Source organism: Schistocerca cancellata, chromosome 2, assembly GCF_023864275.1.
Source record: "Schistocerca cancellata isolate TAMUIC-IGC-003103 chromosome 2, iqSchCanc2.1, whole genome shotgun sequence".
Classification (NCBI taxonomy): domain Eukaryota; kingdom Metazoa; phylum Arthropoda; class Insecta; order Orthoptera; family Acrididae; genus Schistocerca; species Schistocerca cancellata.
The window spans coordinates 342,368,436-342,388,619 of NC_064627.1; the positions used below are offsets into that span (position 1 = coordinate 342,368,436).

The following is a 20,184-nucleotide window of genomic DNA, read 5'->3' on the forward strand; positions in this document are numbered from 1 at the left end:
TAGCCATGGCAGGTTTCTCTGTGTTACAAATTGTATATTTATAAGAGATAATTGTAACCAGAAATATTCAAACTGACCCATATTTCAGATAGAGCAAAGGATTTATCTGCATCAGTGTTTGATTTGTAGGATCAGTGATGTAATAATGAATAATTATTGCTGTGTATTCACATAATACAATGAGGAGTACTGTTGCTGACAACTATATTAGATAACATTAACATTATTTTGAATCCTCAGAAGAACATTGTCCATGTAGGAAATTTGCATCGACAGTCTTTCCACATAAGCTATTATTTAGCTGTGGCGAAATGGCTTATAAAGATGCGTTGACTCATCCAACTTGAATAGAGGACTTTAAGAGAATATGAAGGTATATTTCTGGGATAGCAAGAACTGAAGCTGATTTAATAATTTCAGAGTGTCTCAAATACCTGTATTCGAATAGAATGTGACAGGTAGATGTAAAATTTTACTTTGAAAACTAACATTTACTAGAGCTATTAAATAAATATTTCTCCTGACCGATGTTCAGTGGGCTGATAGAATTCACATGTGGTGCCGTTAATAGTCCTCCACTCAGCTACCACTGAACTCTACAGACTTCCAAACTAAAAAATCAGATGTTATAAGGGCAGGAGAGTATGAGTTTCACAATTTCATTATCCAATGCTAGTGAGAAATGAAAAGGTGAATGTTAATCCGTTATATAGCATTGCAGTTAGAAAGCATTTGTTTGAAAATTTTCAGTGGGTGATATCAGGCTGCTACTTTAGTATAAATTCTGACAGATTCTCAACCACATTGGAATGTGAATCTGGACTTCTTACCTTGTGCAGGCACTGCTCGTACCAACAGAGTCAAGCAAATGTGCATCAATAAGCCTCACAGGAAAGAGTCTGGTTCTGAGACCCCTCTGACACGTGGTTTTGATCTGTCAGAAAGTTTCACATCATCATTCACTGTGCCACAGAGTGCACTATTCATTGTGGAGGTTAAGCTGTTACCTGTCATGTCATTTCTTGTAGTACTGCTGGAAAATCTTAGTGATTTGTGAAAACACTTAGAAATATACTGGCAGGTTAAAGCATTTAGGTAGGCTGGGAGACAACCCTCAGTACCTCACTTGTGAAGAGAATTTGCTACAAAAGTCAAGGGTCTAAGTTAGAGTCCTGATCTAGGACACAATTGTTATTTGACAAGGACTCTTTAACAGTAACACTCTACTGTATAGTAAATGTTTAACTCTGGAAGCTGGTTTAACTATTGCAACGAAATTTGGAAGTGAGATAACTGCAGCATGCATGACCATCTTGCTGCAATTTTATAGACACGTTCTTACCATTTGCTGAATGGTTACGTATAACAAAAATTCTAGGTTCAGAGTCGTATATTAAACAAACCAGGAAATGATTTAAACATGTACAATCATTGAGCTATCAGCTTCATGCAATAGAGCAAAATTATCAATGTGGCACTTTCAGACAGGATATGAAGTCAGGTATGCATAATGTAGTGTAATGTTCAATCAAATTAAAATCAGAACAGTATGCAGGGTGATCTCTCACTCACATACTATGGCACAAAGCCATTGGCGCTCTGTCTGCATCACACTTTTTTTGTAAACAGGTCCTCCCCATTAATCAGGAAACAAGGTTTTTAACTAGATTATGAGGGCACCTGCAACACAAATGTCTCCCAGAAAAACCAAAAAGGGTTTAACAATGTACTAGATGCTACAACATTCGATAAAATTGGGGATGATGATCAAATACCTTTTAGAGTCTATACTGGAATTCTTTTGATCACATATTGCTTTTGTTTTTGACGTTGTCTGTAGTTGAGGAGTGTGCTGTACACATGGCTAGTAGTTTTATATTAACATTTTACAAACAATTACAAATTTATTTTCATAACAAAAATGCTGAATTTGTAGCTCACAGTGTTTCCAAAATGCCGAATGTCTAGCTCACTGAGTTTCCACTTAAGTCAGATGTGAAGTACATAAGACAGTAATTTGGCTTGTGAGACATACGGACTACAACATTTACAGTTATGGATTAGTAAAAGAAGTGTGTAATTCTTCACACATTAAAATTTCAGAAAAAAATGACACTTGAGAATGTACAATAATGATAGACCGTTGATTTTATACCAGATAAGTGAGCGAGATTTAACCAAAATTGAAAATCTCAAAGGCAGCTGAGGTTCGGTACTTCAGTGATATGGACTGTAGACAGGGCTGGTTTAAGGTAATATGGTGTCTGAAGCACTGAATAAATGCATGGCTCCTGTTCAGCAATGTTGTATCACTTCAAAAAGATTAGAGGCTGGATTAACCCTCGAGCGGGTGTGCCTATGTATAAAGTGCGCCAACCACAAATATCATTGCCTTGTACTGTTCCATTGTTGTTTTACAATTGCAAGCCTTTACTTATTCCCTCTTCTTTGCTTCAGCTAACACTGTGATAAGTTGTACAGTCACACATCCAAGTGAGCAACAGTAACATAAAATAAACAGTGACTATAGTGAGAAAAAAATTTACAATTAATGCAAGAAAATGAACCAGATTTTGAGCTAGCAATGCAATCCCACAATGAGGCAGTTGTCTACCAAATAATTAGCAATCAAATACGAAGTTTGCTGGGATCTGATGCAACTGCACTTTTTAATGCTTTGAGTGGGTTATTACTGTGGGGTAACACTTCTATGCGGCAACAGAGTGCTATGAGTGTTTATTTTAATACTGTTTAATGGAACAGAGATTTAGCTTATATATGAAAGTTTGTTTTATCATTGTTTAATTAAACTAAGATTAAACTGTGATTTTGCTCATACGTGTTTACTTTGGTAACATAAAGACAACTATTCTTTACATGTGTACGACGTATGTCCCACACCTACTCATGTTATAAAAAACGGTGCACCTGCTTGCTCGAGGGTTAATGAAAAATAGTGGAAAGCTAAGATGTTGGTTTTAGTGCTTCGTGTTGTACATAGTTGCTCCTGACTTGAGTACAATGCACAGAACATTCTTACAACCATGTGAAACTATCAGAAATGTCCTCCTTTGGGATGTTATTGAACTTGTGTGTCATATTCGCACCTTCTTCGGTCTCTCTAAACTGTCAGAGACATGTTCTGTACTTCCTTGTTTTGTAGTAGGTTTGTAATGATAACACAGTCTTGTCACCTATAATGATTTTTTCCAGGAAAGAATTGTCTGCATTTTTCATTCCAATCAAATCACAGAAGGTGCCCACACATTTTTGCTTTTGTTCAGGATGCAAGATGTGTGAGACAGACTTTGCACTCACTTTTCTCTTTTTCAAAATGTTATGGAGAGTGTCTTGAACTCTTGATTTAGAGGTGCTCAGTTTGTTGCTCTATTGTGATTTGTGACACGATGACATTGACACAATAGAGCCGCACAACCTGTTCTTAGCATTGTCTTCTCACAACTGACTGGTCGAATGCACATCTGTTGTTTACAGTTGTGAGTTTAAGCGCCGGCCACGGTGGCTGAGTGGTTCTAGGCGCTTCAGTCCGAACCGCACGACTGTTACAGTCGCAGGTTCGAATCCCGCCTTGGGCATGGATGTGTGTGATGTCCTTAAGTTAGTTAGGTTTAAGTAGTTCTAAGTTCTAGGGGACTGATGACCTCAGATGTTAAGTCCCATAGTGCTCAGAGCCATTTGAACCATTAGTTTAAACTGCCATCGTAGTTGCTGCATCAATCTCACTTATACACCTGGAATAAAATCAGTCTCAGAACTGTTTCGGGGAGGGTGTATGCACTCGCATCTTTTTAAATATATTATTTTACTTTCATACATTTGAGGGATAATATTGAGATGTAGCAAGCTGGGACGTCTCCTCTTGCTGTAGTTCACTACTTAGATATTTTTTTGTTTTGTTTTTGAAAACATTGGAAAACCCAGGCTGGAATAAGTCACAGACAGGCACAGCAGGAAGATTGCTAAATAAGTAAGCTTTTGGCCAGAAGGTCGCCTCCTGAATTAGACAACATGCGTACACATATTCTTGCAAACACAACTGACACACATGACCACTGTCCCTGGCTGCTGAGGCCAGATTGCAAGGAACAGCCTGTGATGGGAGAAGCAGTCTGGGTGGTTGGGGTAAGGAGGAATCTGGGGCTTGGAGGGGGAGAGATAACAGGGTGGGGATGGGATCAATAGAGTGCTGCTTGTGGGAGCAGGTTAGGGCGGCTAGGTGCAGTTGGGAGGTTAGACAGAGAGCAGGGGGAGGGGGGGGGGAGTGGAAAAGGAGAGAAGTAAAAAGACTGTGGATGTGTTGGTGGGATAGAAGGCTGTGTAGCACTGGAGTGGGAACAGGGAAGGCGATAAGAGGGTGGAGGACAGTGACTAACGAAGGTCAGAGCCAGGAGGATTAAGTGAATGTAGGATACATTGCATGGAGAGTTCCCACCTGCACAATACACAAAAGCTGGTGTTGGTAGGAAGGTGGGAACTCTCTCTGCAATACATTCTACATTCCTGTAACCCTTCTGGCCTCAAACTTCATTAGTTGCTGTCCTTCACTCACCTATCCCCTTCCCTGTTCCTGCTCCAGCACTACACAGCCTTCTATTCCACCAATGCATCTACAGTCTATTGGTGTCTCTCAATTGTGCCCCCCCCCCCCACCCCAATATCCCCTCATCCCCTCCCTTCTGCCCTCTGTCTAACTTCCCGACTGCACCTAGCTGCCTTACCCCCTCTCTACATCATCCCTGTATGCTCCCACGAGCAGCACTCTACTTCCCCCACCTCTACCCTGATATCCATCCCTTTCTCCACCCCAGACACTTTCTTACCCCCACCATCCAGATTGCTTCTCCCATTATGCACTATTGCTCAGAGCCTGGTCACGACAGCCAGAGACAGGGGTCAGGCTTGTGTGAGATACGTTTTTGTGAATGTATGGGTACGTCGTCTAAATCAGAAGGAGACCTTTTGGCTGAAAGCTTACTTGTTTAGCAGTCCTTCTGTTGTGCCTATCTGTGACAGCATCTCCACTATATGGTGAGTAGCAATCTAGTCTTTTCATAATAGTGTGTTTTTTTCCCTTACATACATAATGCATATGCAGTAAAATGACTAAATTCTTATCATGCAATTTCGTTAAACTTCATTATTCACAGTGTAATTTACAGTCTACTAACGATGATAGTACCTTTAGTTCACATGAAAAATATTATTTAAAGAAATATTCATAATCTGTGATAAGTATAAATTATGTGGATGTCAGAATTCAATTATATTAAAAATGGTTTGTTTCCAGTGTGGAATAAGTTGTTTGAAAGCTCTTGCTTCCCTCTTTCAAGAAAATCTCTTATTTTTTTCTGAAAATGTAATATTTCAAAAGTTATTTGTATGTAAAGGTTATGTGTTTCAGAATTTCCTGTCTTAACATGTAATTCTTTTCAGAATTCACTGCCATAGTTTCATATCCCTGGTTTTTCTGTTTCTGAAAATGTATTCTCTCCCTAAAATAACCTTTTAGGTTGCTAATTATTCAAATTAGAAGCATTCAGCCGGTTCAGACACTATGTTTTATTTGGTCAGTCTGTGCCTGGTAATTGAAATGCTAACTTCTATGTCAGTAAGTCGTGGTTGGACAATTGGAGTGTATAGTTACTATGTGTCAGTCTGGTAGTGAGTCTCCAACATATACAGTTATTCTGTAGATAATTGCCGCTTGTTGAATTTTGAAACTTTTTCAAGTAGATGTAGCTTAATGACATATGTTAAAATATTGAGGCTCCTACAGTTTACAAAGCTGATCATTTACACACTAAACTGTGTTATAGTAAATGTGAAGAGAAATGACAATAAAAATTATCGATTGTTATGTGTATCTTTAGTTCATCATAGAAGACGATAGAAACTGCATGAGACTTTACAAGGTAGTGGCATACTCACAGGTCAGTAAGTTACAGTGTCTAATAAAGTTTATGTTACGTACTTTAATTTTTGAGCCTTCCCAACATAGTGACCATTAATGAAGACTTTCAAACTACTCATCACACTTGAGTCATTAGCTTGATCCACATAGCAAGAAAAAACCCTGTTTAGACAACCAGCTCTCGTTAGTTTTGTTGTGAATGATGAAACTGAAACTATTTTGAGATTACATGACAAGATGGGTTTGGCTATGATTGCTAGTTCTCAGTATCTTTTGTACATTCTTAGTTTTTTCAAATTGATATTAAATTAATACATATATATGGTTTGGCAGGGGGATCTGGTGTGATTGAACATTTTTTATAATTTTTTACCTCTTAGAATAATAAAATCAAGATATGCAGCTGTTTCATTCACAGAGTACTACGCAGGAAGAGCAGCTAGTTTCATGTGCTAAAACTAATGACTGGCTAATTGTTACTTAGTATGTGATCTTTTAAAAGCTTCTTATATATATTTATGTCCATTTGTCTGATAGGTTCCGTTTTCCAGAGAAATTGTTGCTCTGAGTATTGTGCCTACACTGCAAAACTTTTCGTTTCCAGGGGTACGATATGGAAGACGCTATGATTATTAACAAATCATCATATGAAAGAGGTCTATGCCATGGATCAATTTACAAATCTGATTTTATTGAATTACCAACAGTAAGTTGTTTTTCATTTCCTTAGTGATAACATATCAGTGCATGCTGTTACTTACTGGGTTTTTAATTTATTGTACTTATAGCTTTCTTTTAATACTGGTCTTTCATACCACCAAGTGTGAAATAAAAGCCATGGCTGTTAATGCAAAGAAAATTGTTGGGTTTTAACTGTATCATAATGTATAAAGATTTATCAAAAAGGTTAAAGTGACAGAAAAAAATTGTTTTTGAGAGTTTCCCTTGGGCTCCATATGCACTATATGATTTATTTCAAATTAAGCTCTCATTTTTGTCTCATTTATTACAAAATGTTCATTAGCGTAGTTTACTGCAGTTTGAAGTTTACCCGTTAGTTCTATTTTTTTAATTGTGAAATATTTTCTGCACACTGAATCTTTAAAGTAGAGGAACTTACAATCTTCGTATCCCTTTTGTTTCCTTATTTCTTACTTCTCAGTACTTCCAGATGATAGACCTTATAAAAATTCTAGACATTTAATGAAGCACTTTCACTGGCTTTGATGATTTACAAGGGAGAAGACTGAAAAGGAGAAGCAGTAGACGTATTGTATAAGAAGAATCTGGATAAGAACATATCAAGATAAAAGTGCCTGTCAGTGACAGTGACATTGTCAATGAAGATATTGAGTGGCCCAGTGGAAGACTAATTTGTTCCAGTATACATGCTTACATCAAAAGCAGACGAGGAAGAGTTGGACAATATTATGAAAAGGAAAGTTGCTACTCACCATATAGCGGAGATGCTGAGTCGCAGATAGGCACAACAAAAAGACTGTCACAAATAAAGCTTTTGGCCATTAAGGCCTTCATCAACCATAGATGTACACACACAAACACACATACACACACGACTGCAGCCTCAGGCAAATAAAACCACACTGTAGTATGGTTTCAGTTGCCCGAGACTCCAGTGTATGTGAGTATGCGCGTGTGTGTGTGTGTGGGGGGGGGGGGGGGAGGGGTTATGGAGGCCTTAATGGCCGAACGCTTCATTCGTAACAGTCTTATTGTTGTACCTATCTGCGACTCAGCATCTACGCTATATGGTGAGTAGCAACTTTCCTTTTCATTATATTGCTGCATTCCATCCTGGCTTTTCCACGGTTTGAAGAGTTGGACAACATACATGAACAAATAGAATAGGTATTTAAAGAAGGTGCAAAAGGTCAAATAAGAGCAACGACAATGGCAGATTGGGACAGTGTTGTGGGGAGGTGTAGTCAGGGAAATGTTGTTGGACATTATGATGTACAAAAGCCCTGTTAATTAGAAGAAGTGGGTCTCTGGCAAAACTGAAGAATGAAGATATTGAGTTCTTTACAAATTGTGTGGAAGAAAACGTGGGAAGAGTGAGTGCGAATTAGAATATATCGGAAGTAGAGGGGGGGGGGGGGATGTGGAGACTACCATTAAAGATGTAATGCTAGAAACTTTGGAGACAGAAGGTGCAAAAGTAGAAAAAAAAAACAAGGATTAAAAAGGAATATATTACACAGAATGTACTAGATAAAACTGATGTGTGGAGAAAGAAAAAATGACTCTTTAGGAGAAGGAAAAGGAAATATAGAAAACAGTCTACTCAACAGAGAATTGAGGAGGCTCACTCAAAGAGCAAGAGAAGATTGGATGAAAAAGCAATGTGTGGAAATAGAACAATTAAAAAGGCAAGGAAAAATGTACAGAGCTCCAAAGTGAATATCAATGAAAGAACTGTGAAAAAGTAGCAAGCAAGGAATGCTATACAAGCAAAGAAAAATATGAAAAAAAGAAAGATATGTGAAAGACACACATGCATCTATGATCTGTATGATTATATCATAATTTAATTGGGTAGATAAAAAATCTAATCACCAAGAAGCAGCAGAACACACACATAAAAGACATTATGAAACGGAAAGTTGCTACGTACCATAAAGCGGAGATGCCGAGTCGCATATAGGCACAACAAAAATACCATCATAAATATTTTCGCCCAGTAAACAATATACTTACACACACACACACACACACACACACACACACACACACACACACACACACACACACACACACATTGGTGGCCATTCATTCAGACAGACATCTTGTTGTTTGTCATGCCCACATTGATTGCAGCAGAGTGGCTGCAGCTTAGCTTGTAGATCAAGTGACTGGTTTCACAGGTAGCCCTGCCTTTGACAGGATTGTGACTGGACTGTAGTAGTAGTGGTGGTGGTGGAGGGAAGATGTATGGGACAGGTCTTGCACCTAGGTCTATTACAGGGGTATGAGCCATGAGGTAAGGGGTTGGAAGCAGGGGTTGTGTAAGAATGGACGAGTATATGGTGTAGGTTCGGTGGATGGGGGGATACCACTATGGGAGGGTTGGGAAGGATAGTGGGCAGGACATTTCTCATTTCAGGGGCATGACGAGGTAGTCAAAATCCTGGCAGAGAATTAATTCAGTTGCTCCAGTCCTGGGTGGTACTGAGGTACGAGGGGAATGCTCCTCTGTGGCCAAATGGTGGGAGTTTGGAAGGTGGTGGGAGACTGGAAAGGTAAGGAATGGGAGATTTATATTTGTACAAGGTTGGGAGGATAATTATGGTTTATGAAGGCTTCAGTGAGACCCTTGTTATATTTTGAGAGGGACCACTCATCACTGCAGATGCGGCAACCACAGGTGGCTAGGCTGTACGGAAGGGACTTCTTTGTATGGAACGGGTGGCAGCTGTCGAATGGAAGTATTGCTGGTGGTTAGTAGGTTTGATGTGGATGGAGGTACTGATGTAGCCATCTTTGAGGTGAAGATATACATCTAGGAAGATGACTTGTTGGTTTGAGTAGGACCAGGTGAAGCAAACGGAGGAGAAGTTGTTGAGGTTATGGAGAAATATGGATAGGGTGTCGCCGCCCCCGAGCCAGATTACTAAGATGTCACCAATGAATCTGAACCATGTGAGGGGTTTAGAATTCCAGGTTTTTAGGAAGGATTCCTCTAGATGGCCCATGAATTGGTTGGCACACATAAAAGGCAGTTGTAATTGGCAAGCTTTGGGAACCAGTGGCTCCTTCTTCAGGCAGCCACTGGCTCCAGAAGCTTGCCAATTACAACCACCTTTTATGTGTGTGTGTTCTGCTGTCACTTGGTGAGTAGATTTTTTGTCCATCCAAATAAATTATTTTGTCAATAATTGAATGTATGATTGTATCAGTATTACGAAAAGGGTATTGGCTACTCACCATGTAGCGGAGATGCTGTGTTGCAGAAACACACAACAAAAAGACAATGAGAAAGTGAGCTTTCAGGCAACAGGACCTTCATCAGAAATAGGCAACTTACACACATGCACTGATGCAAACCCAACTTACACACACATGATCACAGGCCAGCAGCCAAAGACTGTGGTCTCGTGTGTGCGTCTATGCGTCCTTGTGTTTTGTCTATTTCCAATGAAGCCCTTGTTGACCGAAAACTAAATTTCTGACAGTCCTTTTGTTCTGCCAATCTGCAACTATCCGCTGTAAGGTGGGTAGCAACTAACCTTTTCATAATATTATTACATTCCATCTTGGATTTTCCATTGTTTGTTGTATGATTATATGGCTGATCTTGGAGGATTAGTTTTAGAGGATGAACAAGATTGTGATGAAAATCACTGGAGACTAAGAATAGAAAACTGGGAGGTGGAGAACACGATCCTGGATCTTAAAGAAAGGGTCAAATACCCTCTGAGACACAGAAGGCCTTAGGAAATGATGCTGTAACTAGAGTTACAAATCTGATCAGTAGGATATATGACACAGGTATTTGGCTTGAAGATCTCCTTAAGACCACAGTGGTTCCCTTCCCAAAGAAATGCAATGCCTGTGTCAATGTAAAAATTATAGGGCAATTAGTTTTATAAGCCATGTTACTAAGGCTGTGGCCAGAATAGTGCTGAGAAGAATAGGAAGGAAAATAGAGGAGAATGTAGGAGAAGATCAGTTTTGAGATTTAGAAAAGGCAGAAGGATCAGAGATGCGATTGGGTGTCTGAGGATGATGGCAGAAAGATTTTTTGAAGTGAATAGACAATTGTATGTTTGTTTTGTCAACTGCAAAAAAGCATTTCACAGAATTGACTGGTGTATTCTGTTGCAGATTCTGAAAGATACTGATGTAGATTGGAAGAATAGAAGGTTGATGTAGCAACTCTGTTTGGGACAGAAAGTGGTATTTCAAGTAGAAGGAAATGAAACTGGAGAGAGAGAGGTATTGAAAGATGTGTGACAAAGGGTTGTTGTATGTCACCAGCACTGCTCAATATGTATGTTGAAAAGCTAATCAATAAGGCCTTAGAAAAATCAAAAAAATCTTGTAGTGGGTGGAGAAAGAATAAAAACTGTCAAATACTGTGATGATATAATTGTGCTAACAAAAACAAAGGAATAAATCCAAATAATGATGGAGAATATTTTGTGTGGGTCAGGATTTTGGAGTGAGGCTGACCATTGACAAGACCAAAGTGATGATGATTGGAAAGGATGATGACATGATTAATATATCATTAGATGGAATGGCATTAGAATAGGTTCAGTCATTTCATTGTTTGGGAAGCTGGATAACATTCAATGGAAGTTATACAGAGGAAGTGAGGTGCATAATATCCATGGGAAAGAGAGCTTTTGGGAGAGTGAAAGGTTTGGTGCCAGCCAGGAGCATCCCCATTACATTTAGAAAGAGGCCCACCAAATGTTTTTTGTGGTGTATGACAGACAGCAAGAACAAAAATATTTAGAAAATTTCTAAATTTGGTTATGGAGACAAATCGAGAAAGTGACATGAGTCAGTAGACTGGGAAATGAGGAGTTGCTGAGCTGGGTAGGAGAGGAGAGGAACTTCATGAGGATGATACAGAAGAGGAAAATATCTTGGATGGGACACACATTATGTAGGAAGTGACTACTACAGAGATTCATGGAGGGAAAAGTAGAGGGAAAAACTGGCCAACCATCCTAATTTGTTTCCCCTAAATCACTCCAGCTGAATGCTGGAATGGTTCCTTAAATTGAACCATGACCTATTAATGTCAGTAGCCGAGTCCATTTCAAGCTTAAACTTCATTTGCAAAAATCTTGATGTTGAAAAGATAAAATGAACACAAATATAAAATCTACAATTAAGGCATACATAGTAGATTTAGGTCGTCGACAAAATCAGAGAGCCAATCGAAAATGCCACATTTCAAAAGTCTTTCTAGTTAACTTTAGGTTTTTGGTGGAAGGGCAGTAGGTAAGTCATAATGGAAGGAATAAATAACAAGAGAAGGAAGACAGTTACAAATAGAACTGACAATTATGCCATTGGGCTGGATGAACAAATTTCAAATATAAAATAAGTGAAGTGGTTAAAAAAATTAAACATAATATAAAATAGAGAAATAAAACAAAACACAAAAAGAAGTAAATTAAAGTAAGAAGAATAGAATTATTGAAAAGGTGACATGAGAATAGCAAGACTTTGATCCATCCTAACCAAATTGTTGAACTATGATCCATCCTAACCAAATTGTTGAACTATTCTCTTTTTGTATGTTTTTCACAGTCCCTTGTAATTTTGTATTTTAAGTTAAATTACCGCTTTTCTGTCTCCCACAACAAAACAGTGTTTTAATGGTTTCCCATATATTTACAGCAAAACTGCTATTTTGAGCTTGATCCAAACCTCACTGGACAGAACACATCACTTGATAGTGATGGTCTTCCTATGCCAGGAACTGTGTTAGATGAAGGAAATTATTTATACTGGTAAGACATTTAATTAAATACACTTCGGTAAGAAATTTAGCATGACAATTAGAAATTTTGGGTAGCAATTATGTTCTATGAAGAATGAGTGAAGGCTGTGATGAACTTTTGAGATTCAAATTACAAGTAGCTCTATTTAACTTTTTGTGATTTACATGCCCCACTCAAACAAACATCACAATTTTTGTGTCAACAATTGGTAACTGATACCTGTTACCTCCCTCATTTTGATAAGTTAGTTGCTTTTTAGGGTTCCATATCTCAATCTGAAAAATGGAATTTTTGTATGATCATTTTGTTTGTCTGACTGACTGTCTGTCTGTATGTCTGTCTGTCTGTTAAAAATTCCTTTTATCATAAACAGGCAGAAATGTCAAGTTGAAATTTGTGCTACATTCTATGGTCTACAGTCGCTTGTTGGTGTCAAAAATTGAAGCTTCTGAGCCAGTGCAGTTGAAAGATAAGGCCACTTATGTCACATATTTTGATACTTGCAAACTGACTCATCAAAACCTATAGTCCTGTTGATGTAGAATTATGAAACTTGGCAGATGGCATGCTTTCACAGTAAAAGTAAAGGAAAACATCTGGAAATTGTTAGTTTGTAATTATATGAAAAAGTATTTGTTTGTCATTTGTTACACGTCTCATTGTCTGTCTGTCCAAGCCTGTTTTCTTCAGGAATGGGTAGACACATGAAGTTGAAATTTATGTCACGTACTAAGGCCTGTGGTCCCTTTGTGGTGTAAACCATTTAATCTCCTACATCAATGCAGGCAAAAGACAGGCCATTTATATCACATATTTTGACACCTTCCAAGTATCAACAATATTGATAACAGGCAAAAATCGGAAAAATTTCCAGTTTGCATGAATTATATGTATACATAATCAAGTATGGGTCAACGGAAGCATCAGATTCCACCCGTCTGCTTTGACCCAGGATGTAAGGGTATTATGGTGTGGGACATCATTACGGTGCGGAGTTTGAGTTGGTTGTTTTTGTAGATGTTTTCTTGTTTGTTTGTGTGTTTGTGTGTGTGTGTGTATGTGTGTGTATGTGTGTGTGTATGTATGTATGTGTTTGGGATGCCCGACCTACTTTGCAGTGCCGACATTTGTTGGTGGTGAGTATTTGTTTTTTTGGTCTAGTTTTCTCGAGATGTAATATTTTGTGTATTTGTTGTGTATTGAATGTGTTTTGATTTATGTAGGGATGCTTGAATTTTGAATTTTTGAGGTTATGTGGTTTTGGTTTTGTTTTTCGTAGTTGTAGGTGCTGGTTTTTTCATATCAGTAGTTATGGTTGACCTATATAGGTCAAGGGAAATGACCAATTCCAATTTTTGTAGTTTTATATGTAGGTATTGCTGTTTTGGTATTTCAACTGTGGTCAAGGGAAATGTCCGATTCCAAGTTTCATAGTTTTTGCTGTAGGCATTGGTGTTTTGGTATCGTCAGCTGTGGTTGACCTATACACGTCAAGGGAAGTGTCTGATTCCTGTAGATTTTAAAATTTTTTTGATCATAATTTTGTGTGTTTTGGGATCATGGTGTCTTTTTTTGATGTTATATTTAGCTTGTCCCGTTCCTAAAACCTCGAATTTCCCACGGCTGATTGTATTTTTGGGGGGAGATGTTATTGCCTGATTTATATGTATTTTGTGTTTGTTGCCATGTGTATGTAGTGACATCATAGGCACCATATTGGAGACGCTTAGAATAGCCATTTCCGCCCTATTGATGACGCCATGGGTCAAACCAGACAGGTGGGATCGGACACTTCCGTAATCCCTTAAGTATGTATGGAACCCTCAGTGTGTGAGTCTTTCTTGTACTTACAAGGTGACAATTATTGAACTATATGCCAAGAAGCTCCACAGATGACAAAGAGATTGATGAAATGTATGATGAGATAAAAAGAAATTATTCGGATAGTGAAGGGAGATGAGAATTTAATAGTCATGGGTGAATGGGTGACTGGAATTTGATAGTAGGAAAAGGAAGAGAAGGAAACGTAGTAGGTGATTATGGAATCGGGGTAAGGAATGAAACAGGAAGCCGCCTGGTAGAATTTTGCACAGAGCATAACTTAATCGTAGCTAACACTTGGTTCAAGAATCATGAAAGAAGGTTATATACATGGAGGAGGCCTGCAGATACCAGAATGTTTCAGATAGATTATATAATGAATGGTACGACAGAGATTTAGGAACAAGGTTTTAAATTGTAAGACCTTTCCAGGGGCAGATGTGGACTCTGACCACAATCTATTGATTATGAACTGTAGATTAAAACTGAAGAAACTGCAAAACGTGGGAACATAAGGAGATGGGACCTGGATAAACTGACAGAACCAGAGGTTGTAGAGAGTTTCAGGAAGAGTATTAAGGAACGATTGACAAGAATGGGGGAAAGAAATACAGTAGATGAAGAATGGGTAGCTTTGAGAGATGAAATAGTAAAGGCATCAGAGAGTCAAGTAAGTAAAAAGATGAGGGCTAGTAGAAATCCTTGGGTAACAGAAGAAATACTGAATTTAATTGATGAAAGGAGAAAATATAAGAAGGCAGTTAGTGAAGCAGGCAAGAACGAATACAAACGTCTCAATAATGAGATCAACAGGAAGTGCAAAATGGCTAATAGGGGATGGTTAGAGGACAAATGTAAGGATGTAGAGGCATGTATCTCTAGGGTTAAGATAGATACTGACTACAGGAAAATTAAAGAGACCTTTTGAGAGAAGAGAACCACTTGTATGAATATCAAGAGCTCAGATGGAAACCCAGTTCTAAGCAAAGAAGGGAAAGCAGAAAGGTGGGAAGAGTGTATAGAGGATCTACACAAGGATGATGTACTTGAGGACAATATTATGGAAATGGAAGAGAATGTAGATGAAGATGAAATAGGAGATATGATACTGCGTGAAGAGTTTGACAGAGCACTGAAAGACCTAAGTCGAAACAAGGCCCCGGGAGGAGACAATGTTCCATTACAACTACTGACGGCCTTGGGAGTGCCAGCACTGGCAAAACTCTACCATCTGGTGAGCAAGATGTATGAGATAGGCGAAATACCCTCAGACGTCAAGAAGAATATAACAATTCCAATCCCAAAGAAAGCAGGTGTTGACAGATGTGAAAATTACCAAACTATCATTTTAATGTCATGGCTGCGAAATCCTAACATTAATTATTTACAGACAAATGGAAAAACTGGTTAAAGCCGACCTTGGGGAAGGTAAATTTGGACTCCGTAGGTATGTTGGAACAAGTGAGGCAATACCGATCCTACGACTTACCTTAGAAGATAGATTAAGGAAAGGCAAATCTACATTTCTAGCATTTGTAGACTTAGCGATAGCTTTTGACAATGTTGACTGGAATACTATCTTCAAAATTCTGAAGGTGGCAGGCATAAAATACAGGGAGCAAAAGGCCATTTACAATTTGTACAGAAACCACATGACAGTTACAAGAGTCAAGGGGCATGAAAGGGAAGGAGAGGTTGGGAAGGGAGTGAGACAGGGTTGTAGCCTATCCCCAATGTTATTCAATGTGTATATTGAGCAAGCAGTAAAGGAAACAAAAGAAAAATTTGGAGTAGGAATTAAAGTCCATGGAGAAGAAATAAAAACTTTGAGGTTCGCCGATGACATTGTAATTCTGTCAGATACAGCAAAGGACTTGGAAGAGCAGTTGAACGGAATGGATAGTGTCTTGAAAGGAGGATATAAGATAAACATCAACGAAAGCAAAACGAGGATAATGGAATGTAGTCGAATTAAGTCGGGTGATGCTGAGGGAATTAGATTAGGAAATGAGACACTTAAAGTAGTAAAGGAGTTTTGCTATTTGGGGAGCAAAATAACTGATGATGGTCGAAGTAGAGAGGATATAAAATGTAGACTGGCAATGGCAAGGAAAGTATTTCTGAAGAAGAGAATTTTTTTGACATCGAGTATAGATTTAAATGTCGGGAAGTCATTTCTGAAAGTATGTGTGTGGAGTGTAGCCATGTATGGATGTGAAACAAGGAAAGAAGAGAATAGAAGCTTTCGAAATGTGGTGATACAAAAGAATGCTGAAGATCAGATGGGTAGACCACGTAACTAATGATGAGGTATTGAATAGAATTGGGGAGAAGAGAAATTTGTGGCACAACTTGACTAGAAGAAGGGATTGGTTGGTAGGACACATTCTGAGGCATCAAGTGATGACCAATTTAGTACTGGAGGGTAGTACGGAGGGTGAAAATTGCAGAGGGAGACCAAGAGATGAATACACTAAGCAGATTCAGAAGGATGTAGGTTGCTGTAGGTACTGGGAGATGAAGAAGCTTGCACAGGATAGAGTGTTGTGACTCGCTGATCATTCAAAGCGCCGCCGCACAATTACGCGCATCCTCTACGTGCGGCGCTGTCTGCCAGCCATGCAGCAGCTGCGCCACCTAAGCGGCCAGCCGAGCAGCGGCCGCTAGACTGGGACTCAGTGCTCATTCGAATGCTAACGTGTACACATGTCTTGCTTGTCAACCTACTCTGTGACTTATATATGTTGTGTCGTTCTGAAATATGTTTGTTAAACTTGACGTTATAACAATTGGCGATGAGGTAGTGGCTTTTTCCTTTTCACCGTTGTCCCATAGGGTTCCATGGCTACTGTCGAGCAACTATTGCAAATTCTCCTTGAACATTAAACGCTTCTAACAGCGGCGATTCGCGATTTCGTTGCGGCATCAAATGCGGGGCGTTTCTCGTCGTTGGCTGTACCTCCTTTTCCTCCTTACGACGAGACGGCGGAAGAATGGTCTGATTATGAAAAACGTCTTCGACAGCACTTCTTGGCATTTCATGTCATGGATGAACAACCATATAAGTCTCTGTTCCTTTCCTGGATTTCACCTCAAATGTATCAGTTGTTGTCGCAATTGGCACCTGTGAAGGATCCTGCATCTTTGTCCTTTGCTGAAATGTGCTCACTTCTGTCTGTCTATTTTCAAAAGCAAAAGCATGTGGTAGCCTCTCATGTTGCCTTTTATCGTTGCCAAAAACAGCCACATCAATCCTATCGCACTTGGGCTGCTGAACTTCACGGCCTCAGTCGAAAGTGTCAATTTGTTACTGACGTTCGCAAAGAATCCTATGCCGATTCCATGGTATGGGATGCTATTATCCGGTCGGCGTCAGACAAAGAAGTTCGGCAACGTGCCCTTCAGTTGGCGAATCCGACTCTAGTTGAAGTTCTCTCCACTGCGCAGTCTTTTGAAATTTCTCGCACCCCTGGGGCGCAAATAGAGGCATGGGGTGATGTCAGGGAAATACAACCTCTTTGCGCTGTTGACGACGCGTGCGGCGCGTTCCCGCTGGCCGACGTGGCCGCAGTGCGCTCCCACGCGCAGCCTCGGCCTAGCCGTAGACAATCCGCTAAGAAACTGCAGCAAAACCCCCGGCAACTTCCTTCATGTCCGCGGTGTTTTATGAAACATTCACGCTAGGATTGTCCCCAACGTTGGGCTGTGTGTCACAATTGCAAAAAGAAAGGTCATGTGTCTTCCGTTTACAAATCCGACCGCATACATGATGTTCAGGAACATGACGCTGATTCTGATTCTGTGTTGTCTGTCAATTGCACTTCTTCCCTTTCAGGGAAGTTATTCCTCACTGTCAAAATCCTTGGTCGAGATGTTCGCATGCAAGTGGATACTGGTTCTGCCGCCACTATAATTAATTCTCAGGCGTATCTTCAGTTGGGTTCTCCACTCCTGTCACCTGTCACTCGGCAATTACGGACGTACAATAAACAGAAGATTTCTCTCTTGGGACAGTTTAATGCTGAGGTATCTTACAAATCCGTCGTTCGCACTGTTCCCATATTTGTGGTCGACCAGAGCAACGCAGAAAATCTTTTTGGTTTTGATGCCTTTTGCGTTTTTGGGTTCTCCATAGATGACTCTGTCAATATTGTCTCTGATGCTATTCCTTATGCTCAACTGGATTCCTTGTCGACGACATTTTTGTCCCTTTTTTCTCCTGGGTTAGGCCGTGCAAACGACTTTGAAGCTCATATCACACTCAAACCCACTGCTCGGCCTAAGTTTTTTCGGGCTCGGCCCATTCCTGTGGCCCTTTGTGATCGGGTAACATGGGAGTTGGATCGTCTCATTACTTCAGGGGTCTTGCTTCCTGCCACTTCCAGTGGGTGGTCCTCTCCTGTCGTTGTCGTTGCTAAGCCAAATGGTGATATTCATCTCTGTGGCGATTTCAAAGCCACTGTAAATGCTCAATGCCTCATTGACACTTACCCTATGCCCCGTCCTGAAGAACTGTTCACTAAACTTGCTGGAGGCCAGTATTTTTCTAAAATTGACCCGTCAGAAGCTTATCATCAACTTCCTCTCGATGCTGCTTCCCGGCAGTTTCTGGTCTTTAACACGCCTTTCAGCCTCTATCAATACCAACGCTTGCCATTCGGGGTTGCTAGTGCCCCTGCTCTCTTTCAGCGATTCTTGGAACAATTATTGCTCCCTGTCCCTGGGTGTATCAATTACATGGACGACATTGTTGTCACTGGCTCCACCACTGAAGAACATCTTCAAAATCTCCGCACACTTTTTCATGTCTTACAGACTGCCGGTCTTAAGTGTAATCTTCAGAAATCACAATTTTTTCAGGCATCTATCACGTACTTGGGGTTTCAACTCTCTCGGGATGGTATTCGTCCGCTTCAGCAAACTGTCGCTGCGATCGATGCCCTTACTCACCCTACATCTGTTAAGGAACTGCAGGCCTTCTCGGTGAAAATAGCATACTATCACAAATTTTTACCGTCTGCGGCTTCGGTGGCTCAGCCGTTGCATCGCCTGTTGCATAAAAATGTGCCTTTTCACTGGTCCGCGTCATGCGAAGCGGCTTTCCAAAAATTGAAGACTATGCTGAAACAGGCCCCATGCCTGGCTACTTATCGACCTGGCCAACATCTTGTTCTTGCCACAGACGCCTCTCAATACGGGGTCGGTGCAGTCCTTGCGCACCGTTTTTCTGGCGGTTTGGAACAACCATTTGCTTATGCCTCCAAAACACTCACGGATGCCCAACAAAAGTATTCTCAAATTGAGAAAGAAGCTTTGGCCATTATTTATGCTCTTCATAAGTTTGGTGTTTTTCTCTATGGCTCAAAATTTCATTTTGTTGCGGGTCACAAACCACTTGTTTCCTTGTTTCATCCATCAACGTCACTTCCCGACAAGGCTGCACACCGCCTCCAGCATTGGGCTCTTTACTTGTCTCATTTCAATTATGAGATTCATTTCCGGCCAGCGGCTCAACATGCAAATGCTGATGCTCTGTCTCGCCTTCCCATGGGTCCTGATCAGGCATTCGATAGGGACGAACTTTTGTGTTTCTACCTGGATGTTGCCGAGCAGCGGGTTGTGGACGAGTTCCCCATCACTGGGGACAGGCTGGCGGCTGCTACGGGTTCTGACCCTACCCTCTCCCGGGTTTTACGCTGTATTCAGAAGGGTTGGCCAGATCGCCCGTCTGCTAATACTAATGATCTGTTGCGGAACTACTACACTTTGCGCTACCGCCTCACGGCTAGGGATGGTGTTATCCTCCTCTCCACTGACAATGCTTCGCCGTGTGTTGTGGTACCTGCGTCTTTGCGTACTTCGGTCTTGCGCCTCCTTCACCAAGGGCACTGGGGTGTGTCTCGCACAAAATCTCTGGCGCGCCGTCATGTGTACTGGCCTGGCATCGAC

At 40.3% G+C, this 20,184-nt stretch overlaps 1 protein-coding gene across 2 annotated transcripts in view; it reads left to right on the forward strand.

The window, feature by feature from the left end:
* Positions 1–20,184, forward strand: part of LOC126161735 (DNA-directed RNA polymerase I subunit RPA2) — a 248,276-nt gene that overhangs the window by 144,227 nt on the left and 83,865 nt on the right. For both annotated transcript variants that reach the window (XM_049917771.1, XM_049917770.1), the window contains exons 14-15: positions 6,537–6,638; positions 12,311–12,423. In XM_049917771.1, the coding sequence (XP_049773728.1) occupies positions 6,537–6,638; positions 12,311–12,423 (215 nt within the window). The remainder of the gene's footprint in view (positions 1–6,536; positions 6,639–12,310; positions 12,424–20,184) is intronic.